Source organism: Psittacula echo (genome assembly GCF_963264785.1).
Source record: "Psittacula echo genome assembly, chromosome: 4".
Taxonomy (NCBI): Eukaryota; Metazoa; Chordata; class Aves; order Psittaciformes; family Psittacidae; genus Psittacula; species Psittacula echo.
The window spans coordinates 55324205-55350016 of NC_137738.1; the positions used below are offsets into that span (position 1 = coordinate 55324205).

The window sequence follows — 25812 nt, forward strand, 5'->3', positions numbered from 1 at the left end:
GCTGCCGAAGAATGTATATTATGGCACCACATTCAGTTGCATGTTCCAATTTAATTTCATGCTGTAGTGTGTACTCGGTGTGTGTTATTCTCCAACAGAAAACCTCTGTTCAGATTTTTTCAGCAATGCTTTTAATTCTTTTAAATAAATGTTTTGGTTTTCAGTGTGTTGAATGTAGTATTTACAGCAGCAACATGCGTATAAAGGCAAAACTTTCATGAGGAAAATCATAGGTTTAAAAAGTGTAGAAAACTATTCTACAAGATATATAAGATTGTCATGACTAATACAGCATTTATGCAGACACATTCATAATAATATTTGTTGACTTATTTGTATTATGAAATCATGCCAGATTGCCAAAGTAACTTTCAGAGTACCTAGGTGATTTTCTTACAATTTAACAGATAACCAGAATGTCTTTAATATAATATTGTTTCATGTTTGTAGGTAATATATGCTTTGAACACTAAAAATGATGAACATGAAGCTGCTATCCAAGCCCTTAAAGATGCTCATGAAGAAGAAATTCAACAAATTCTTGCAGAGACCAGAGAGAAGATCTTGCAGTATAAAAGTAAAGTTGCAGAAGAAATGGATCTCAAGAGAAAGATCCAGGTTTTAGAAGAGTCGCTGGAAGATCATAAAAAGATGAAACATCAGGCCTTGACAGAATTTGAAGCCTATAAGGACAGAGTTGAAGATATGCAGCTGTGTGCAGAAGCTCAGCATGTCCAACGTGTGGTGACCATGTCAAGAGAAGTGGAAGAGATCAGAAAGAAATTTGAGGAAAGGCTACGAAGTTTCATACAGCTGCAGGTGCAGTATGAGAAGGACAAGCGTACAGCTCTGGAAGACTTGAGAGCTGCCCACAGGCTTGAGATTCAAGAACTTCTGAAGACTCAACAGACTCAGAATGCTACTTTAAGTAAGGGTCAAGAAAAACTAGAGGAATTGCATAGACTGGAGCTGGAAGACTTGAATAGTAAAGTTGAAGAATTAAGGCTGGAAAGAAAAAAGCTCATTGAGGACTATGAAGGCAAACTCAGCAAAGCACAGTCCTTCTATGAGCATGAACTTGATTCTTTGAAAAGATCTCAGCTTTTTACAGCAGAAAGTCTACATGCTTGCAAAGAAAAAGAAGTAGAGTTAAGAAAAGAATTTCAAAACCAGGAAAGTATGTTACGGAAGAATCTGGGAAAGCTTAAAACTGAATTGCAAATGGTCCAGGATGAAGCTGCCAGTCTACGGGAAAAATGCCAAAAACTTCAGGTGGCTCTTGGCACAGCAGAAAACAATGTTCAGGTGAGATTGTTGATGCGTTGTTCCCAAGATTGAGTTTTCTGTTTCTATTTATCCTGCATTTCCAAGAGGCTGGTAGTTTGAGGTCATTGGAACATGTAAACTTAATTTTATGTCACTCATACTTGATTATCATAATTTAAATTTTGTTATTTATTTATATTTTGAAGTTATGTGTTTGGTTATGCCGACAAACTGAAATGCTTGAGAGAAAAGTTGAGAAACCACTTTACTACACTGTACAGTTTCTTACAGAAGTGTATTTGACAGGAACATCATGTAACTGACAGTATAAATACAACGAATATTATGTATTCAATGCAGTCTTGTTTGTAGTGTTCGTTAGTGACTAACTTGCTTAAACATGTTGGGTGTTAAGAAAAGGTTTGTAGGAGGTAAGAAAAAAAGATGGCTTTCTGAATGTTTTAACTTTTTTATTTTAACATCTTCAATTATGTTTTTGCAAGCAGTAACAGATACTGCACACATTTTCACTCTGTACTCTTTTGGGGTGGGATAGAATTAATTGCCTTCGTAGCAACTGGTTTGGGGCTATGCTTGTGCTAGAAACAGCGTTGATAACTCAGAGATGTTTTCATTACTGCTGAGCAGTGCTTACACAGAATCAAGACCTTTTCTGCTCTTCACACCACCCCATGAGCAAGTAGACTGGGGGTGCCGAAGAGGTTGGAAGTGGACACAGCTGGGACAACTCACCCCAACTGACCAAAAGGATGTCCCATGGTATATGACATCATGCCCAGCAATAAAAGCTGTGTGAAGAGTGATGGCATTTTTCTTCTCAAGTACCATTACAAGTGATGGAGCTTTGCTTTCCTGGAGATGACTGGGCCTGCCGATGGGAAGGAGTGAATGAATTTCTTGTTTTGCTTTGCTTGCGTGTATGGCTTTTGCTTTACCTGTTAAACTGTCTGTATCTCAACCGACGAGTTTTCTCACTTTTTCGCTTCTTATTCTCTCTCCCTGCTGGCGGGTAGTGAGTGAGCAGCTATGTGATACTTAGCTGCTTACTGAGTTAAACCACAGCACAGTGTTATTTAGAAACTTAAGTTTCTCGTCCCTAAAGAAGGACAAGACATCCTAGAAATACAAAGACTGATTTCTTTTTTTTTTATGGTTAGCAAAAAAAAAAAAAAAAAAAAAAAAGAACTGGGCATGCTGGACTTGAAGGAAAAGATTCTGTGAAATTTTGCTTGGTTTTTGGTAGCTGTTCTGAGGCCTGGAGAACAGTAATTTCTGTGGGTAAGCTTGAGCATCTTGTCTTTTGCATTTGTAGTAACTTGAGTTTCAAAGCCAGAAATACCTTAAATGTGCTGGTTGTAGTAATTTTGGAAGCAACATTGGGTGGAGCTGAGATGGGCCGTGAGTTTTTTCCATTTACAGTCTAATTCTAACGCATCTTTCGGGCTATCCTTCCTTTCTGTGTAAAGGCTACAGTGTATAGTGAAAGAAGACTGCTGCCTTTATCGACATTAAATTCAGAGTACCTTATTCCAGTTTCCCATGGAGCCTTCCAAAAGTTCGTTCCAACTCTGTTCAGTTAACAAAGCAGAACTCTTGCCTTTCAATGGACTGCATCAAGGAGATGAGTTTCTGGAGACCTGCAGTGAAGAGGAAACCCACTGTATGTTGATCATACTGCAATAATGGAGTTCCAAAGAAGAGGAAGAGTTTAGTACAGTATTCGCAGCAGATTTTAAAAGTCAGATCTTACTCTGATCATTATGGATGAGGTGATGAAATGCTTAATCTCACCACTTCCGGTGTCCAGGTTGTATTACACATTCTGTCCAGTGTTTTCCCCAGTTCTGTTAGTTGAAATGACTCTACTATTCCAATGACTTGAATGAAGAGAAATCTAGCTTTCCTTTTAAAGTGGAACCAGATTTTTTTTTTTTCCTTCCTGCATGGCTGAGAACACAGCAGCAGCAGCACACTACCAGAGATAAAATATTGTGAATCAGTATGTCGGAATTAAAACATACAGAAAGTTTGATTTAGCTAATTGCCTAGCTCTCATTTTATGTATATCCATGTACAGCTTAACTTGCGCTAGTAGTAAACATAGTTGCAATGAAGGACACTTTAAACTGCTGTGAACATATAGCATATTCTTCTATGTGAGGAAGTCTCAGATATTAGAAACCAGGTTTCTCACATTGACCCCCAAACTCTGTGGACCATTTTATTGTGGGTTTTGTTTTTTTTTTTTCATGTACCTTTTTGAACATTGTTATATTTTTCTTGTGCATTCTTATCATGCTGTATATCCAGTATCTTATAATGCTTCAACAATATTTTTGGAAAAACATGTAATACCAAATGAATGTTACAAGATTTCATCTTTTGTATGAATAAAACTTGTTTGCTGAAAGGTCTTTTATGTACATTTTGACCTAATGCTCATTTAAATTTACACGATTGTATATATAGTGATAACAGGCATTATACTATGCTTCCTCTAGGTTCTTCAAAAACAGCTAGATGATGTGAAGGAGGAGGAGATGTCATTGTTAAGCAAACACAAAGAAGTGGAAAGTGAGCTAGCAGCTGCTAGAGAGCGCTTACAGCAGCAGGCCGCTGATCTTGTTCTCAAAGCCAGTATGTATGTTAGTAACTTAATCTGGAAATGAAAATCATGTTTTTGTACTTTTTCTGTTAGTCTTGTGCAGGTTTAGAGTGCCTAAAGACTGTTCAGTTGTGGCCATAGAAATTCCTGACAAATTTTGGGGTTAACTGTTTTGATATCGTATGCATTGTACTGAAGACTTCTTTTTTTTTTTTTTTTTTTTTTTGCATATATGTATACTTTTGTCCAAATATTCTACTTTGTATGGCATGCACATACATTCCAGGCCTTGGAATTTCTTAAGTGCATTTGTACATAATGCTTCTGCTGTGTATCTGTTCTCCACATAATCACTGAGACATCCTTCCTGTTCCTCCCTCCTTTTTCAGTTGCCTTGTCTTTTTGCTAAGACTGTGGTACTTTGCTTTACACTTACTGCCAGAACACTTGCAGCTTACTGGATAATAAGTCCTTTAGGGTTTTCCTTATACTGTTTTCTTTGCTTCTGTGTGCTTTTTGGCATATGGAAAGACATAGAAAACAGTTTAAAACTTGGCTATACACATGCAGGTTTTCCCTCATCGGCATTGTGTCTCTTGTAAACTGCTTAGTGGTAGGGCATGGGCCCAGATACTTGAACTAGTATGCTATAGGTAGGATTGCAAGCTAAAAATAAGCCCCTGGCTTATCTTTGGCCTTGTTCAACTACACCAATTGTAGAAATACCTGATTGTTTCCCATACAAATTAACACTAACCCGGGGCTCTTGCCAAAAGTCTGAATAAGATCACCTTGTTTTGAAGGTTGGGATGTTGCCAGACGGAGTTAGTCAGCCTTAGGAACAGACAATACTTTACAGCGTTCACTTGCTAATACTGTAATAGTTTACTATTTATATTATATACTATATGTAATACTATATTTAGTATTACTGTATTAGCTTACTATTAGCTGGCTATACGTGGCCAGTTCACAGATTGGCTATGTGGATGTGGCCTGTATCAAGGCGTTATTTGAGTCCTTCAAATAATGAAGCAGTTCTTACAGATAATTTTCCATATGCCGACAAGCATGGGGAAGTGAAGAAAACAGCTGTAAAGAAAACCCTTAAAGACTTATTAATAAAAAAAATTATTCCAAGTAAACAATATTGTTTATCTGGCTGCTTTCTTAATGTGAAATTGTTAAGGATCTTTGTGTAATCCTTGGAAGTCTGTTTAGTTACCATTTCATTCTATCATATGGTAATTTTTTTAAGGCATATTTCAAATATACAATTTATGAAACAGATACGTCTGGGTCATGCAATTCACGAAAGGGATAGTAACGTTTTTCTATCAAAAGAATCCATTCCAATGGAATGTCAGCCTAGGTATGAATTCATGATGCTTCTACAAAGATGCTAAAATAATGGGAGACTATCCTCTCTTTTGTGTTTTAGTTGAACAAATCTAGGAGCATCTTCTTTTCCAAAATAGTCTTCTATCCCCTCCTAAGGCTTTCCCAGAATAGCTAGAGTTTCACTGCTATAGTCAGTTACCTAGTAGTAGTAGTTTCAATAGTACAGATATAAATTAAGAAGAACAAGGACAAAAATTGCTGAAGTCATAAACCTGTTTCCACTTGTGATGCTAAGGACAGATGTTTATACTGTCTAGCTTTGTAGATTTTTTTTTTTTTTTTTAATATACGTAAAGAAATTAAAAGCAAGCCTCTAACCTGCAAGGCATTAGATCATACTTTAGAGAGAATGAGTTCTGTTACATCTCTTGGTCATATCCCTTTAGCAAAATTAAGTGTAATTCCTTAACTTTTACATAGCTTTAGCTGCTATACCTGGCAAAATTATGAATTTGATAAACCAATAACATCTTTACTATTATATGTCAATGTTTTGCTTTCCATTGTGTAGCTTATACTGGGGAAAAAAAAGATGCTGTTTTAGGTGGGGTAAGTTCTTCAGTGTAGATTGTCCATTGTCAAATTGTTACCTGTGTCTGCTTTCTCTTCGAGTCAGTGTTAAACCTTCAACCAGAAAAATAAACTAAAGGAGCCGCAGCACCAGGCACTCTACTGTTGCTGGGCATTTTACAATAAAATTAAAAAAGGGAGGAGTGGAGGGAAAGGTAGTCATTGCAGTGAAGATGATGGAGTTCCATATGAAAGCTTCCACTAGAGCTGTACTTCTGGAAGTCACTGAAGTATGAATTACATGAAACCAATGCTGTGAGCTTTTAAAGAGCTGTTTTGTTTCTAGGTCACATTGGAATGCTTCAAGCTACTCAAATGACTCAAGAAGTTACAATCAGAGACTTGGAGTCAGAAAAGTCTAGATTAAAGGAAAAACTATCCCAATTGGAAGAGGAAAGAAACTTACTACAAAGCAAAACCCAGAGTCTGGATGAACGACAAAGGCAGCAAATTCTGGCCTTGGAGAAGGTTAAATAGCTTATTTGCTTCAGAAAAAATAATTCCGTTTTAGTTTTTGTTTTATATGACTGGACTAGGACCAGCAGTGTTACGTTCCAAGGATATTTCATGTAGCAACATACAATGACTGTAGATAGAATGTACATAGAATGTAGAGTCTAAAGTGAAAGTAGAAGGAAGTCAGATGTTGCTCAGACTGCTTCAAACATATTTAACAATTTCATTGAAGACTTTGTAGCTGGATGGCTAGTATCTGAAGTAAAGAGAAATATGAAATGGTTAAAGAACAATTTAAAAAGCCATCCTCCAAAAAGGTGCTTAACATGTTTGAAAATATTGAACTGAAATTTTCTACAGACTTGATACCGTATTGCTATTTCCCCAGATTAAATAGAGCAAAAAGTATATTTTAAAAAGGATATATTGCTTTGCAGAGATATATTGAATCTACCCTTTTGGTTACGGAATGATTTAGTCAGTGCTTAGTGTTTGCTCAATTTGTTTTATAGGGAAGTTAATTTTTGTAGATTTCTGCCATCAGTAATGTTTTGTATTTTTTTTATTGCTACTGTTCTGAATTTTTACCATTTCATAGAACTTATTTAATTTTTGTTTTTTTACAGAAAGTAAATGAAGCAAGAGAGTCACAACGTGAATATTATGAGAAGGAGCTGGTAAAATTGCAAGCAAGATTGGAAGGAGAGGCTGCACAGTTAAAAGAGGCTCATTCCAAGACTTTAGAAGAGTTGGCATGGAAACACCATACTGCGATTGAGGCTGCGCACACTAATGCTAATAAGGATAAGAAAAAACTGCAGATGGTAGGTTTGTGTTTCCTTAGTAATAAAACATACTGCAAAAAGCAGATGTTAGAGTTTGAACCTTGGACTTCATGGTTTTGTTGCATGGCCAGTTTTATTTGGAGTTACCTGCAGATCTGCTGGGCCTCACTGAAGAAACTTCTCAGCCTTTATTAAAATAACATGTATCTTGCAGAAAATGAAGAGCATTTGTACTGTCATTTGTCTGCATACAGAAAGGAAATTCTCAGATTACAGAACTTTCTTTTTCAGTAGAGTAGGTTGTGTTTTCCCAGGTTTTGTGACCCATATTCAGAAGCCTTGGTATATCACTTCTGAAGGAGGTGAAAGATTATGTTACTCTGATACTTAATTTTTTAATAAACAGAAATACGAAAAGTTATTATATTTGTACTTGGCCACATTATACTCAGATGACAACAGCTGTTCCTAATTTACCTCATTACATAAATTATGCTTATTGTGTATCGACTATTTATTTACCTTTGACTGGAATCCTGCAACTAAAAGGTTTTCTTTGTTTCACAAAATTGGCCTCTTTTTGTTGGGATAAATGGGAAGACCAGTTTTGAATTTGTACTTCCTAATCTGATTGCATGTACCTGACTGCATGTACCTGAGACACAATTTTTGCCTTATACAGTAAATACAGGCTAAAATCTAATTGTTTAATTTAAGGGTTTGTTATGCTCCTCTGGTGTGTTCAGAGGAAATTATACCAAGAAACACAGCTGTAGTTAGAGGTGTGCATCTTAGACTGATTTTGGTTATTTTTTTTTTTAATTACTTTACTAGTTTGTTGCTTCTTATTTTATTTTTTGAGTAAATCCCAAAGAGTTTTTTCATGTCTCCCAGTAATGGAAGTAGTTCTCTGAGACATACATGCATCTGATCTTTCAGGTCTACTTTTGTTGTAACTTTAAACATACCAGTCATTAAAAAAAATGTCTCTTAAGGGTTTCTGGGAATATTTTTCTTTATTCTTTTGTTATTAAGTTAATATGGAGAATAAACCAAAGGATATCACAAAATGTTTGTTCTTAATTAAATCAGTTAAAATAGGGAATACTTCTATAAACGTGAGACATGTGAAACTTGATTTTAGCGAGGGAAAAATCAGCTATGAAAAGATGTCAGGGCCAAGATAACAGTAAATCTTCATCAGTGTACTGTCTCTTTTTGTCAAACCTATCTATCTCGCTAAACACATTTTGTGTTATTTGAGTAATTCAAGGAAGAAACAGTCAGTCTCAAATGTAGAGAAGAATTGAGTTTAATATGAGGAAGAAGCATGGTACAAGGAGCCTTGGGATAAAGAACATGAGGATTTATTGGGACTGTAAGACTGGGAAAGGCATCTGGGGTTTGGAAAGGTTTTAAAAAATAGAATTCTAAAGAATAAGAAAAAGACTCAATAAATGGCATAAATATATCTCTTTGCTTCAATTCTTCCATCTATAAAATGAGCTGTAAAAATGGCATCAGTTCATAGGATTATGAAAATAGAGCTGCTAATAATTTTGCAGTACTGCACAGCTGTACTGACAAGTATCATAAAAGAACTAATTACTCAGTTATCAGAATAAGGTCTGAATAGCACTAGTGAAATTCTGCAGACAGCAGATTTCACAGTGCGAACAAGAAAAATTGAGGAAGTTGCATTAAGCAAGTATCATTTGTCTCAGGTGGTGGTCTGGGTTTGGGAAAAACCATGTACTTGTTGAGTTACATTGTATAGCAGTGTATAACTGAAAGTTAGTACAGTAACCCTCTGTTTTGTCACTCTGATCAACTTCTACCATGAACAAAGATTATTCAAGCAGTTTGTACACATATTATTTATTGGCTATTACACACCCTAATGGAGTGCTAGAACAAGGTACTAAGCTTAATATGCTTACCACCCCCAGCAAAACACTTGAGGAGTCTCTTGTTTTGGTTGAGGAAGTGTTGGCCTCCGTTGTTTCTTGGATTGTATGTTGACATCAAGTTGCTGTCTTGCAGCTCCCCAGTTTTCCTGAGAGTTTTACACTTTTTCATACAGTCTTTTTCCTCTTGACTTCCTGAGCCCTTAACTCTCCCCCTGTCTGCAACCTCAGTAATGCCTGTAGTTGTACTTTTTGTTCCATGTGTGGCTCTGGTCTCTATTTTCATAGCTGCTTCTGAGAGATTACTGATATTTCAGATATTTATGCTCAGGGCTACACAGAGGCACTGAATCGATGCTAAGCCTTAGGAAGGAGTTAATAAAGAAACCTCTGTAGCTTCACAGAAAATCCTGTTGTATTACCTGGCTCTGGAGCACCTTACTTAGCAGCCTTAATCTTCTTGAAGAAGACTTTGTCGTATAATAAGTTGTGTAGTATATTCCACTGAAATATGTGATAATGCCTTTAAAGTTTCATGTTAAGTCTTTTGTGACAGAAATTGTTATCCTGAAAATATATTCTGAATATTAGTAAAGCTGAAGCATGAATTTACAGTTTTCCTTAAAAAAAATTTCTAACAAATGCATGTGCAACATAGGCTCATGTAAGAGAAATATAATTCATCCAAAAGAGCTACTTTCAGAATTATGTTGGTATTCCACAGAGATTGAACCAAAACAGAGGTGATATTTAATTCTTTGTATGTAGTTGAACTTGAAGACTATTGGTTAATTTATTTTGGTTCTGCATACATTTTATAGATATGGTATGGGACTTTCTTTCCTTTGTTGTAACAGCTTGAAAAACTTCCCAAAGCTCAGTCTGAATTTTTAGGATTTACTGTTTTCTGTGGGAATTATGTGTAGGAGATGGATGAGTAAAGGCTTAAGGATAAGCATATCGTCAGTTTAATTCTATGAAAAGCGGAAACTTCTGCATTCTTTCAACTCAGATTGAAAAACTGATATAGTTTTAATAATTTTGGTAAGTACAAAGTGAGACTAGTAATTGAGACTGTTTGTCTTTACTTTGTGATTAATCAAGGCTGTTAGATTAGAAATTAATCAAGGAATAGAGTAGAAAATAAACTGAAAAGAATATAACCACCACTGTGGAAGGAAATAAATGCTCATGTTCTAACACTTTAAAGAAAGGACAATTCTTAGTTGAGATAAGGAATGTTTATGCCAGGAGGAATGATTTTCATGTAGTACACCTGTACTTTGTGATGACTGTATGACAAGAATTTAATATTTCATCCATACTTTTTGTTTCTGAAGGAGCTGGAGCAGCAGTTTGAGAAAGAGAAACTACATTTGGAAGACGATAAGAATCAGCTCCGACAGCAGCTGGAAAACCTGAAGGAAGAGCTGACAACAAAACTGACTTCTGCCAATCAGGAGGCAAGGGTTAACTTAATTGTATCAGCTAACAGTCCTGTGTACTAGACCACATTTTACCAATAATGATCTTATGCTTAAAGTGGGGTATTCTTCATACATGATGTTACTTGACTGCTTCTGGGCAATGATTTTGTTGTCCTTTGCAAAATTAACAAAGCAAAAGAGATTGAGGTACAAAACAGTTGATGTAAACAGCTTTTCTTGTGCTTATCTACTCATTATGTACCCAGACCTCTACACAAAATATATCAGGAGACAGAGGGAAAATTAACTATACTTAAACCCATATTTGGTTACAGTTAGCATATTGTAAATTCTGGTCAGCTTCCTGACTTGTAGATGATCTTCATATATTTCTATTAAAAGATGACTTGAAATACTTATTTCTAGTAAGACCCAAATTATTTACAATGTTTTGATACATGCAGTCAATGTTAAATGTATCATATCTCAATACAGTTTTAATTTCTTGATTTTGAAATCACCACCTTTTCATAATGTAGTATTTTTAAAGTAGAAATACATCCGTTCATCAAACCATCAATCTATTCTTGCCTGGAACTTTTGCTTTCTTTCAAGAAAATAGTTCATCAGCCTCTTTATTCAACAGGTCAGACATATGATTTCTGTGTGAGCTTTAGACGGACTCAAGCATTAAGTGCTTTTTTGCAGCGGTACTTTTAATTGCCATTTTCTGTACTGTACAAGTTCTGGAGATGGTGGCTGTTTGTTGAATTCTGGTGCCTTGCAAATTGCACAAATGTTAAACTTGCTTTGGAATAAAACTTCCTTTTTTTAGTAAATGGGAAAGGTTGTCCTTCTGAAAGTATACATTGAATTATTACTATATTAAAGTATATATTATGTTATTATATATTGATATATCATTAGTATATCAATACATTACTATATTAATATATATATGAAGGTATTGAAATATATTAGAATATGTGTTCTTAAAGTATGTATTAATATAGTTTCAGTATATTAATATATACTGCAAGAGTAGTTGAATCTATGATCTTTAGAGCTCAGTGGCACTGCTGATTCGTCAGTCATGGGTACCTGTGAAACAGGAGACCGTCCTTCCTTCTGGTAGTTATGAGTGCATTTGCTGGTACTTGGAGATGGTGCAAAGTGAAGCTGGAACTGCTGTTGCTCTTTAACACTATGCTTGATGAAAATATATTTGTTATGTATGTTAACTAAATCATACACAGGTTTATTTTTCATTTCAAAATTACAGAGTTTAGTTATTTCTTTTTAGCTTTCTCTGTTGTATGTTAACTTTCTTTGTTGCTAGAGAGATCTGAGGAGAACACTATTGTCATTCAACACTGTAGGCTTTATTTAGTTTTACTAAATAATATTTTAGTTTTACTAAAAAATAAATAGTTTACTAAATAAAGTTTTAAATTTAAATTTAGTTTTAACTTCTCTTGGGCTCATGAGTAATAAACTTGTCGCAGAATGGACTCAGTTGGAGATCAATGTGATCAGACAAAAGCCATTTATTATAGAAAAATAACTCTTTATATACTGTTGCTTAAAGTTGCTTACAATAACTTGGCACATTGTGATTGGATACATAGCTTTAAGGCCCTTAACAACTAACATAATTGGTTAAGCACAGGTGTGAGAACCTGACCTTCAAAGCTTGCCCGCAGTCCACAATTTAGCAACTCAGTAAATTCCAGCTCCTTCTTACTTTGCTGGGATTTTTACTCCCAGTGCCTCACTCCCATCCTCCTTCACCTTTAGTTGTCCCTTGATTCATGTCAAACTCCACGTAAGCACTTGCTGTTCTGGGTATGTGGCCGTTCTTTGCCAGAAAATCATCCACATCAACTTGTTCTTTCTTTGAAGGTAATCAAATATTTTAAGAATGAATTGTCATTATCTAACTGCTATCAAGTTCTGGTGTGGAAAATTCATCAGCACACTAAATTAAGAAAACGGGCATATATAAGGAATGTATAACTGCAAAAAACTAAAATAGGGAATTAGGGCCAGGTGCTATTTGGTATTTGAGCTTGTATACATTCTTAGGTCAGGATAAATGTATTACAGTGTATTTTGTATATTGAGAGAATGAGAGAAAGCATTCAGGTGATAAATTTAGGGTGTACTGTAAATCCACTCCATGTAGTGCAGAGGAGATATGCTTTGTTTTATTACTATATTTATCTAAATCACATGAGAGAACTGCTTCATTTGCAATCATGGCTTACCATTTGAATCCCTATTGACAAGTGACAACAGTTTCTCAATGCCTTCATTGACCTGGCAGAAACTTCCCTGTGAAATATCTGACACATCTTTAGCTTAGCTCTTACGTTTTCACTGCTGCTTCTTTTTCTGTTTGTTTTGTTTAAAGTTACAGGTGTCATTTAACAGTAGGCATATATTTATTACTTTCTGCAGATGTTAGCTTAGTTCTAACTTCTCTGCTGAGAAAGCTGCTTTTGAACACATTCTATCCTCTTTTTGACAGACTTTTTTAACAGCAATTATCTTAGCATAAGGATGAGGAAGATTCAAGCCTCATTTGGCTTTTCCTAGTACAAAGCTATTTAAGAACAGTGTGATCTTAATTACTTGCCAGAGACTTTTTTTGAGAGTTCAGGTTAAGTCAAGATACTTTCTCACATGTATCTCAGGATGAGACTGGCTGTTTACTCTCTAGATTTGCTTCCTTTCACTGTAGACCAGCCAAGACCTTTTAGAAAGACTCCATGTCACCTGACAGAGTAGTCTAAAGGCTGGCTATCTCCATGCAAAGCATTTCCAATTATATAACTAAGGATCATTTTAAACAGCCTCCAGCATTGCTTTGTCATCAGCAGAATAGACCTAAAACCTGTGAGAGGCATTCCTGTATGTTTTGTATCCTTCAGATCTACAGGACTGCTGTTTATGTTCCATGCAATAGTGCGCTGCAGCCAAATGCACAGATTCTCCTTCAGGTAATTGTGTTTTGTAGGGAATTACTAGTTGTCTGCATATAGAATCATAGAATAGAATAGTTAGAGTTGGAAAGGACCATAAGATCATCTAGGTCCAACCCCCCTGCCAGGGGCAGGAACACCTCACACTAAATCGTGTCACCCAAGGCTCTGTCCAGCCTGGCCTTGAATTCCGCAGGGATGGACCATTCACAACTTCCCTGGGCAACCCATTCCAGTGCCTCACGACCCTTACAGTAAAGAATTTCCTCCTTATATCCAATCTAAACTTACCCTGTTCTCAAGATTACATTAAGTTTCTCTGCAGTCTGTCTTCCAAAGAAATTTGGAATTCCTTACTGAGATGTAAAGATTTTTTTTTTTTTGTAAACACTTTATGGGTTGCATACAGAGGGGGAGAGTTCTGGGAGAGCATGTGTGTGTGCCTGTGTATGTTGTAAACAGTGTTTGCATATAATTATGCTAATAAACAGAAGGAGTAGTTCATACCTGCAAACCAAGGTTAGTCTTTTCTTGCAATGAATAAATTCAGTGTGAACGAATTTATCTCAACATACAAAGGCAGTGTCATAGACCGCTACTAATGCCTGAAAAACTTCATCTCTCCTTAGCTATTGTCCTTTGGTCCCCCCTACCTCCAGTTACTCTGTTTTTACCAGCCTATGTATTTTAAAAGTTTTTCACCTATAGCTGGTGAACAGTGCTCAATCTCTACTATTTTTACTTGAAGGAAAAAAATACAGTATCATTATTTTATAGATGGGGAGCTGAAGCACAAACAGGTAGAAAAAAGTGTATTGTTGTACAATACACTGGAAGAAAATGAAGCCAGGATGACTTGGCTGCCATTATTAATAAGTATGGAAATCACAATTTTTTATTTTTTTTAATGTCATAGGTGTCTCGTCTGCAAGACCTAGTACGAAAAAGTGAGCAAGGCCTTGGTACTGCAGAAGGGCATATCTCCAGTCTTCAGGAAGCTCAGGAGATACTCCAGAAAGAACTAGAATTAACTAGAGCAAGACTGCGAGAGACCACAGATTCATTGTATAGTGTTGAGGTAACCATAATGTTGGAGAATAAATTGTGCAAAGTACAGTCATGGTGATTTTGGTCTTGTTTTTAGAATGACAAGAAGTATTATAGTGTACACATTATTGAAGGAACTTCATATGGCTTTGTTAAAAAAGAGATTTCTCTTTGTTTTAAGCAGAGAGAAAAAAAAAATGGAAAATTAAGATGGGTTGGTTTGGGGTTTGGTTTTTGTGTTGGTTTGGAGTGGGTGGTTTTTGGGTTTTGTTTGTTTTCAGAACACTTCTAGTATTTAATGGGTATTGCTGCAAGCACATCTTTCTGTGGTTAATATAAATTGTGCTAAAGGGTGTCCACACAAAATAAATCCAGAGGTGGATTTTTCAGAGGCTTAACAGAATTTCCTGAGAATGTAAAAAAGATCTCTGTTAGACCAGTGCTATTCCAGACAGTTTTGTGGTTTTGTGCAAAGCAAGATCCAGAGCTCGCTAGCTCTAGATTCATTTTTATGCACCATGTTTTCCTCAAGTACTGAGCGTAGTCTTCATTTCAGGCTCAAATCTAGAATTTCAGAAGATGCTTAAGAATACTTTAAAAATATATATTATGATATCTTGAAAGATAGCAGACTATCATCCAGAAAATATGACCACTTTATACAACTGAAGCTATTAATTTGTTTAAGCCAAATATACTGCTGTTTCAGTTAGCCTAGATGGAACTGGAACTGTCAGTTAATCTGTCAGTAGCTCATTCGATTTAAGTATAACCTTTCCTTTTTCTTTCCTCAGTAAACAACGTACATTTACAAGATCACAGCAATGTTTGAAGTAGAGCAGCAAATATTAAAAGAAATAATAATAGTAAATCCCTGGATCTGTTTTCATATTGGTGTTATTTTCTTAACAAAACCAACCTGAAACAGAATATTTTTGGGTTTGATTGTTTGGGATTTTTTGGTTGTGGGTTTTTTATTATTATTTCTTTCTTTGGCTGTGGTCAGTAGATGGGCACCCTATTGCAGTTTGTATTTCCTCTGTATTTTTTATAATTTCTCTAAGTGTATAACCTAATGAGTTCTTCTCTCTTCATCTATTATAACATTTAAATTTCATATATAGCAGGTTACAGGCAATAACATTTATTTTAACAGATTTTAAAATACATACATGAAAAAATCCTACAAAAAAATTCACTTTGAAAAGCCTTAATTAAATTTAGATGGTTGTGTTTGCTTCTCATGGATGAAGCAAGCACTGCTGAGAAACATTCATGTAAGTATGGTTTCTAGGTAGTACCTAATACTGTTCTAGTAAAATTTGGACAGAAATTGACAGGAATATTGTATCTTTTTTTCTGTGTTCTGACTATGAAACCGTGTTTCTAGCAGGTTTGCCCAGTCAAGAAACATAAAGAAGGTACATGAACTTTATATCAAATCCAGGTGGCCCAAGGTCTGAAATTCAAATACTGAATATTTGCTGCTTTAAAAGAAAAAATAATTCAAATCATGCTTGACAAAGAAGCTGAGCAATTCTGAAGTTAGTCCTGCAGTGAACAGGACTTAATGACCTTTTGAGGTTCCTTCCAACACACATTATTCTGTGATTCAGTGTAACAGTATTTGAAAAGATTAATTCCAGAATGACTTATTGGAAAATTGCTTGTTATAGCTTTTTATAGGAATGCAGAATTCTGTTCTACAAGCAAGAAATATCAGCAGATGTATAGGCATTGATTGTGTGTGTAATTAGGAATCACACACTGAAAAAGTTCAAGTTTTACAAGCCAGTTGTAACTGACATTTTTATTATAAATACACTTATTTAAGGTTTGAAATACCTTTTTGCTGCTGATCAGTCTCTATTGTGAAGTTTGTGTTTTCAGGGAGAACTAGATCAGGAGAGACAACAGCACGAGGCAATGATTGCTACCATGAGAGAAGAAGAAAAGTTCAAAGTTGACAGAATGGCTCGTGACTTGGAAGTAAAATGGACAGAAAATCTTCGGCAAGTATTGATTTTTTTTATTTTATTCTTTAATAAGAAATGAAGTATGTATTGCATGCAAATGTAATAGCAAATGAAACATAAAGGAAGGGCTTCTGTTATTACCTAAACTTTTCCAATTATTACAGAGTTCTTAATTCTCCCTCATTTCTTGTACAAGTTCCACTGCATTTTAGTTATTTCACCTTTGCTTTTAGACAGGAATGTAATAAGCTTCGTGAAGAGCTGAGGCTGCAGCATGAAGAGGATAAGAAGGCAGCCATGACTCAGCTGCTGCAGCTGAAAGAACGTGAAAAAAAAGCAGCAAGGGATGGATGGCAAAAAAAGGTTGAAGATCTTCTAGACCAGGTAACTATGATCTCTTTGAGAATTAGAAGTTACAGTTTAGTTGCTGGTGCTTTATTACCAATTAACAACATGAATTGGCTGTGACATCTGTCTTTGAAATTTAATTTGTTAGCATAATGCTTTTTAAACCTAATAATTATCAAACTTTTAAAGTAATATAGCAGGTTGCCTTAAAATTATATGAATGCCCTTTCTTTACACTAAACGTGAATAGAACCTTTTACAGTTTTGTTTGGGGGAGTGGGAGGGTGTTGGCAGTCTCACCTCTTCACTGATAAGATTTGTTTTATTTGGTTATTTGTTTTATTCTTTGTCTGCTTACCTATTCTATTGTAAATATTCACCAATTCTAATTGTTTGCACTTAGAGGTATCCCTTATCTTTGCAATAAAAACACTGCACAAGTCACTGAAAAGTCAAAATATCCCTCAGTTTCTACATGTTTATTACAGCTATGTCTTCTCTTATGTGATTTTGAACATTATTTTGGGTTAATGTTTTGTAAGTACTGAGTTTGTTAATTGCAACTCATAAACACAGTTATGTTAGATAATTCACAGAAAATACTTGCTTTGTACTTTTTCCGAACCATAAATGCTATAGAACTGGTTTCATTGACTACAATTTGAAAGAATAGTTGACAATGAGCAAATACATTTTAAAGTAAGAGAAACAGATTTTGAAACTCTTTAAATGACTGCAATTTCAGGGTGTTATTGTGGGATGGCTTTTAATTTGCTGTCTAATTTGAGAAGTCTAATAACAGAACATGCGCTTGATTATACAGTTTCTTACAGCAACATAACAATTTATTTTGTTGACAAGGGAATTTAAGCTTGTAAAATCTTGTGGCTTAGGCTCATAAAAGCTGAAGGCTTTCAAAGTTCTTGGTCTGTTACTTTTTACAACATGTTTGCAGTAAGACTTTGACTCGTTTGATTTTGCGTTTCTGTTACTGCCTTTACTCAAGCTTCATTTACTCTATTTAAGTGTACCTATAAATATAATTTTCTCCATGAAAGTACAATTTGAAAGGGATGTGTTAAGCTTTCTGTGGTTTTAAACTTTTAAAATACTTATGGTAGCCTCTGAGAGCTGCACTGACGTGAATTATAGAGTCAATGACTGACTTATTTTGGAAAATAGCTCAGGAGGTCATCTAGTACAACCTCCTGTTCAAATCAGTCAACACTGATTTTAAACAAGGTTGCTTACGGCTTTGTCCAGTCAGGTCTTGAATAACCTCCAAGAATAAAGATTCCACAGCCTCTCTGAATAATCTCTTTGAGTGCTTATTATCTTCATAGTGAGTTTTTTATTTATATTTAGACAGAACCTCTTCTGTTTTCATTTATGGTCATTGTCTCTCATTATCCTTTTGTGCATCACTGTGATAAGGCTGGGTCACTTCCTCTGTAACCACTGCATAGGTACTGGAAAGCTATTAAGTGCCAGAAAACCTTCTCCTCTTTAGACTAAACAAACCTGATTCCATCAGAAGGATATATGTTCCAGCCTCAGCGATCTTGGTGGTAGTTCTCCACTGGACAAGTTCAAGCTTATCAATGTTTGTCTCGTACTGGGGCAACCAAAGCTGAATGGACTGGAGGAGGAGACGGAATGTGCTCCCCCTAAGGTGATGTGCAACAAGTGCCAAGTCAAAGGAACTGCTCCCTTCCCTCAAGATACTGGCTGTTGCTACAGCCTAGTATACTGCCAGACCACCCTGCAGATTCATGTTTAGCCTACCATTAACTAGGTTATGCAAAGCAGATCTTTAACTCAGTATGAGCTAGTGCAGGGGTTTAGTACATCGCATGCAAAGGACTTTGCATTTGTCCTTGTTGATTTTTGTGGTAAAAATTTTTAAAAAATAAAAATGCTAAAATCAGAAAATTTATGCCTATAAAGTGTACTAAAAACTGGCTTGTTTTTTTAAATTCTGTTATAGTAATCTGCAAATTTCTGCCCTCTAGTTGCTGCACATTTGGTAGGTGAGATCTAGCTTTTGCATAACAAGGAAATGTTTTTACTGTTGTACCAGTTATGCTAAGTGGCCCCTCATATTATGCATGTAGGATTATTGTTATTCTAACAGTATAGCTTTATTATGAGTAAAATAATTCTCTTGAGAGAAAATGCTATTCGGCTGATTCAATGCTTAAACACATTCTTACTGGTTGCAAAGCATCACTTACTATCTACAGTTAAAATGTGGTTGGTAGGTTAACTAGATCAGTATCTAGAGACCAAGTGTGTAGTTTTTATCCCTGATAGGAGAAATTATTCTAGAAGACATAAAAAGAAAGTGCTTTTCCATTTTTTCCTGTAAATTGTACTAAGTACTTCTACATCAATCCATGTGAGAGTTTCTTCATGAAATATGAATTCAGGTGAGCTAGCTCTTCTCCATTTCTTTTAGCTGTGTAATGGGTTTTTAACGCTTTTCCTAAAAACATTTTACTGCTGAAAGGGCTTCAGCCGTGGACAATATAGCAGGAATCTTCTTTTTTAAAGCAGCTTGTCTGTGTTGCACAACTGAAACGTATTCTTCTTATCTGTTTCTAGTTTCAGTTAGTGCTCTGTCTATGCCTATATGGAGGTGCTTATTGCAGAGCTGACACGCATCCACATTTGCAGAACTGGGAAACGCTACTTTCCTTCCTCAGCACAAGGATTACTAGCCTGTTCCACAGCCTGTGTAATCCTTGCTTTAGAAGATTTGCTGTCAAATGGTTGCTCGAAATTTCTATGAGAAGTAACTTGCACATACCCTAGATCAGTTTCCTGAAAGAAGATTAACTTTCAGCACAGAATCATTTTACTCTGCCTCCTGTCACTTTATATTGTCCTGAACACACTGTCTAAAGGTTTGTCTGTCAGAAAGAGAGAGGAGGTAAATTTCAAGTATTTGAAAATTCTCTTTCATTATTCTTGTATTGAACAATACTGGTAACGCTGTTGTGACATCTAGTGGATGGTAAGGGATTTTGGGCAAGATTTAAAAAGCACTTTGAAATCTAAAATGCTGAAATGAGAAAGAATGAAAAGAAAAATCATATACCAAAGAGGAAGCAAAGAAGAGAGACCTTGAATGCAGCTGAGGATAAGGTTTTATGCTTCTTTCATCTGTAGATATTTGTCGCTTTTCCAAAGGAGCACAAATTTCTGCAGCTCTTGGAAACTTTCAGAAGTGACTACAGTTCTCAAAACTGTGCTGTTAATGGGACTATGCTGTAGCTCCTGGAGGCCTCACAGAGAACTGGGGAGCTTTGGGAGTTTCTGCCTAGATCCACTGTCCACACTTATCCTGCCACTCACCACTGATTTAAAAGAATCAGTACTCCTGTATTCCAATGGGGAAACCTATGCTTTAAGCAAGCCAAAAACTATTATATATGAGCATGTGAATAATCATGTAGTCCAGAGTCACTGCAGCCCTCAGAGGGCCAACTACTGAGGGTGCTTCACCCTGTTTCATGACTGTCTGTAGTTCTTAATAAAGAATCCCCCTTGTTCTGGGTTCCCTTGTCTATGCAGAGATGTGATCCTGAAGATTTGTTCTATCTACATTGGTCATTGTAGTTTTGTCTGACGCTTGAGCATGAAAACAAATGCCTAACATTCAGCTGTACTATCTCTTTTTCTGAGCTTTTAGTTATGGTGAGCCCATTCAGCCCGTACTGCGCTCTGTTCATCATGTTACTCTTTGTTTAGAATATTCTGAATGTAATGGAGGAAATTCATTAAAGACCATTTACAATTAAGAGTTACTCAGCAATTCAGACAAACAAAAGCAACCAAATCCTTCTGTAGGATACATTAAAAATATAAACAAATATTAGCTTTGTTCTTTTTAATTTTTCTGTTAGTTTCTTCATTTAATTTTTTTCTCTTATGGTGTTGTGTTTAATTAAATTTAAAAATACATCTAGACTGATGTTTGACATTACAGTGTCTTCATATCCAAAGAACTTGTCTCTCTGATTATAAACTTCTAATTGGAATTTAATATTACCAGGTTTTGTTTGGCAGTGTTTCAGTTAGTAAATCTGGGTAAGGCTGAAAGACTTTTTCATTCTACTTGTCAATGGGTGGAAAAGAACATTAAATTCTTGGTACAGCATGTAATTAATGATGCGTGAGTCAGAAAAGAGTTTAATTTGATATTTGGAGTTAAGTTTACACTTCCAAAAATGGTAAATAGAAACCTAAGCCAAATCCAACAGTTACACCGTTGCCCAAATAAAATTCTGTTCCTGTATCAGTATGTTTTCCCCTTAAATGTAAGGTAAAAAACTCTGGCAAGAATCTAGTTTTAAAACATTACCCTTAGTCTCTTTGCTATGGCAGATAGTTGCTCAAGTAGCTTTGGCATAGGTCCAAAACAAATGATAACAGTGGACCCTGGAAGGAGTGAGACATAGCTCAATAAAGTGGGGCAAAATTTGTTTGAGATTCAGCAGATCAATAAAATTCTAGATTAAGGGCACTTCCTGACAGATGCCTCTCTGCACCAGGAGGGATTAGCCAAGATAAATAATCTTTAAAGTCCTGACAGCATTATGACAAATAAGTAAAATTAAATGGAGCTTTAGTACCATTCCAGAAACTTTAAAAAATATTGGGAGATTCAAATGATAGTCTCCTCCCCAACCATTGAACCTGAAGTTTGTCAGATTAAAAGCATATAATCCAAAACCCAAATAGGTAAAATGTCAGAATACATAAGCATTTTGCCTAGCAGTTTGATAGACTTCTACAACTGAAAAAGAACTCATCTTTTTAAAGCAACAGGGTAAGTACCCCACCCTATGATAGCCTGGACACAGCACCTTTACTCAGGGTTGCTACAAAACCAGCAGGAAATCAGGACCAATTAGATTCCAGAGATGGTTGAACATTTCAGAACACCTGATATATAATTAATCTTCCTCAGTAGAAAACTGCTGGGTTTTGAGAGAAAGGGAAGGGGCTCTAAGTGCTGCTTTTCCTTACCAGAGAGGGCAAACTTTGATGCAGCTCTTCTATTCCAAGCCTCAAGCCAAGTACAAAACATTGTAGTGGGAAACAGCTGCTTTCCAATCTCTGCAGGGTCATCTGTCACGTAAGCTCTGTGCAGCCAGAGACAGTACATCTGCTGACAAATCAGTCTTTCTCTTCAAAACAAAGACATACCTTCAGGGAGAGTTTTGGGGAAGTTGTTGTTGTTAGCTGGATATAATGGACTTATGCCAAAGGTCCTCCAGCTTCTTCAGTCAGCATCTTGGAAACTTTCTTATACTAGCATGTGATGGATGCACATAGGTTTTCTTCTTCAGAAAGGTTAGCAGTCTTTGCTGGAGATCATTCTTAAAATGAGGCAAAGACGGGATAGTGATCTAGATCTGCTTTGATACAACAGATAAAGCTGGACTTTCCCCATTTAGGGTCTAGGGTATTAAACAAGAACACAATTCCTGTTAGCCAGCAGTAACTTGAAAATTCATTAAACTGTATACTGAAGTCAGATCTTGATACAATCAATCTTTTGAATAGTGAGATGATATTTAGACTTCGAAGTACTTGTATTTCAAGTCTTGTTAAAAATCAATAAGCTGTATTTACTGTATGTTCAACATTTCTGTGTGTGGTTTTAGAACACAATGGAATGTCAAATATGTAAGTCCAACTTTATTGAAAAATAACCTTTTTTCTTTTTGTCAATAAGATCTGAGCATTTAATAGTTATTTTTTTTTTGCACAAGATAATTACTGTTCTCTCACAATCAGGAAATGTGGATTGCAGAAAGATTGCTCTGAGTGAAGTAGCCTAAGAAATCAGTAACAAACTGAATACTGAACTGAACTGGAGGGTTTTAGTGCAGGACCTTAATTGAAAAGATTAAGATTCTATCTGTTTTTCATATCTCTGGAAAGCTTTTAAGTTTGGTGAAATCACATGCATTAAAATGATTACCCCACCTTGGTACTTTTAATTATTAGATCAGTTTGTTTCTTGATGAAAGCCATCTGTTATTCTGCAATTAGCATGGGGCAATTCTCACTTTCATAAATGACCTTTGTAATAGGGTAGACTTCGGAATCTAGTTTCCAAAAAGTATTTTTACTTGGAATTTCTTTTAAGTGTAGAACACTACTAACCTTACTCCTTCAATTGTAAAATCTAAATATTTCTTAGTTGTACTATAGTGGTGCCTAGATACGTCTGTCAACATTAAATTCCACAAGTTCTTGAAACTGAACGTTTAATTAGCAAGAGATCATTTCTGCATTTAACATCTCCCCACTTAAACAAACCAGACAGATGGGAACGGAAGCACATTAGCAAACAGGTGGATTTGTTCAGATTGGCGATGTTGAAATCTGGTGTTGAAATCAGAGCTGTTAGATGCTAGTGTGTTGTCTTGTCCGGTGGAGTAGGGTGCCTCCTAGTGTTACGCCCTTGCGTAGAAAATTGTTGCTTGGTTCACTTTCGATGTTAACAACAGACCTTTGGATATACCACAGTAATGTATTTTTGTGTTATGCCTTCTTGTAGATTCAGAAGAATGAATTGTAATTTCCATTTGTTTTTTGACAAAGTATTATCTAAAAGTTCCTAACTATAGGATTCCAAGCTGATGCCAAAATACCTGCTGTCTCCTGGAGAAGGCCGTCTTCTTGACTGACCTGTGACAAAAGGGGAAATTGATCATGCTGGATTTGAAATTGCTCTCACTTCGTTTCTGATGACTCTATTCTGTGCATGTATGATTTGTATGATGAATAATATTTCATATGGAACATTTACTTGGAAATATGTTTTTATATTTTGCTTTTCATTACTAATCAACTATAGTATAAGTAGTACATGAAGTTTTTTTGCTGGAGACTTTCAAGAAGAGTCTTTTATATACCCAACTCATTCTGAATTTTAAGAAAAGTAAATGAAATATTTTAATATAACTCTATCTTCACTAGAGACTAAACTTGTTTTCTGCCTATCAGCAGTGAAATATAATCTCTAATATGTGTCTAATATGCTTGTGATATTTCAAAGACACAACTGACTGATATAGTCCTTACATGAGATCTTTTCTAATAGTAATGCAAATGGGTGTACTGAATGATTTCTTCCTAAAATTATCTGTCATAAAAGAGAAGAGGAAACAGTTGGGTAATTTAAAAACGTTTCAGCTGCATAATATATGAGTAAAGAGTAACATTATGTTGAAGAGATAATGCTGTCTTGGATGTTTTCAAACCATGACATAGGAAAACACATAATTCTGTTGTGTGTTCAATAGTGTATATATATACTAAACCAAAGCAACATATTTGTATTTTTTCCAGATAGTTTTCAACTTATTTTTCCCTGATGAAATTATAATTAATGTTCTATGTTTTACTCTCCCTTCCTTATCCTTTTTTCTTTTACTTAGTTGATTTCTGAATGTTTCCCTTTATTCCTGTGATCTTTTCTTCATAGCGGCACTGTCTCGGTGAAGCTTTGCATAAATCTATCAGCAATGTAAGTGATTTGCACTTACAGCTTGTGAACAGGGCATGTTTGCACTAATAAACCTGCATATCCTATAGTACTGCTTTAAAGCTTTAGCCTATGAAACAGAATACATAATAATACTTGAGAGGAGAACGTTTGCCACTAGTTATAAAAAGCTTGTGTACCGCATTCATTCATCTATGTCAATGTGTATATATCCCTGGACATCAAACACTATGTACATGGTCATAATATAAGCAGCATTTTTATGTCATTGTTTAAGCAAGCAAGCTTGTGGGCAGTGCAAATGTGTATTGCAGAGCTTTCCTTAAAGCATGAGGTTGATGTTGTATTATAATTTGCATTTTTGCAGTGCAAGCCATAATTGTAGCCAAAATATTCTTTCTTTCTATACTTTTTATTTATTTATTTATTTTTTAAATTCTTACCAATGTTTTTAGTGTGCTGAAAACCTTGGATAAAAACATCGACATTTCAGAGAATAATGAATGTTTAGAGCTGTTTTCTTTTGAGTCCTAAGTACAGGACTATATATAAGGGATGAGCCAAAGACATGCAAAGGGAGGCACTAATGTTTTCAAAATTGTGCCTTTAAGAATATCAGTTTATGTACTGAATAATGAGAATAATGTTGAAAATTATGTACTCTTCTAAAAATAACTCAGATTTTTAATAGTTGATGTACTTTCAACCAAAAAGCCCCAAACAAACCCACATATTATAAGGGTAGACTAATCTGACTTGCTTGCTAGAATCACTCAATTCTTATTGTCCTTTATTTTCTGTACAGTCTATTGATGCAAATAGGCATCTCCAGACATTGACTCACTTCAGGCTCTGGTTTTGCAGCCACTTTAATCTGGTGGAAATGTGAACTGCTCTTGGGAAGGGTATTCCTGATCTCTTCTAAGATGGCTTCCTGGCCAGATGTCAGACTTATCTTGATCATCTCAGTTAAAATGTTTTCTGCATTTCCAAGAAAGAAATTAAAATTGTTTTGCCCTTGGCCCATGCTAAAAACGTTTATAAATTTTATAGTGAGAACTGTCAGAATTTGGAGCAGGACTTTACGTGAGAGACAGATCATAGAATCATGGAATCATAGAATAGTTAGGGTTGGAAAGGACCTTAAGATCATCTAGTTCCAACCCCCCTGCCATGGGCAGGAACGTTTCCCACTAAACCATGCCACCCAAGGCTCTGTCCAACCTGGCCTTGAACACCACCAGGAATGGAGCATTCACAACTTCCCTGGGCAAAAAAAGATATAACTTCAAGCAAAAATACATTTTTCCATGTAATCGTAATAGAAAATTGGCTAAGATTCCATGATTGACTCCATTTGAATGTTATTATTGAAAGGCTTTTTAGAGTATAATGTTTAAATTACCTGAGATTTTGCAGGACTGAACAGGGCTTTCTTCCAGATTGTACGGAGAAGTTCTGGGGCTTCTGAGGAAAGAAGAACTTCACAGT

General features: G+C 35.6%; 1 protein-coding gene across 3 annotated transcripts in view; it reads left to right on the forward strand.

Moving 5' to 3' along the window:
- Positions 1-636: 636 nt before the first annotated feature.
- FAM184A (family with sequence similarity 184 member A) overlaps positions 637-25812 on the forward strand; it is a gene marked incomplete at its 5' end in the record, with an annotated part of 42215 nt that continues 17039 nt past the window's right edge. For 2 of the 3 annotated variants that reach the window (XM_080616241.1, XM_080616242.1), the window contains 8 exons: positions 652-1305; positions 3789-3924; positions 6150-6331; positions 6946-7143; positions 10352-10474; positions 14339-14500; positions 16360-16485; positions 16683-16829. In XM_080616241.1, the coding sequence (XP_080472367.1) occupies positions 652-1305; positions 3789-3924; positions 6150-6331; positions 6946-7143; positions 10352-10474; positions 14339-14500; positions 16360-16485; positions 16683-16829 (1728 nt within the window). Of the gene's footprint in view, positions 1306-3788; positions 3925-6149; positions 6332-6945; positions 7144-10351; positions 10475-14338; positions 14501-16359; positions 16486-16682; positions 16830-25812 lie in introns of all 3 variants that reach the window. The other variant, XM_080616240.1, reaches the window with a different exon arrangement.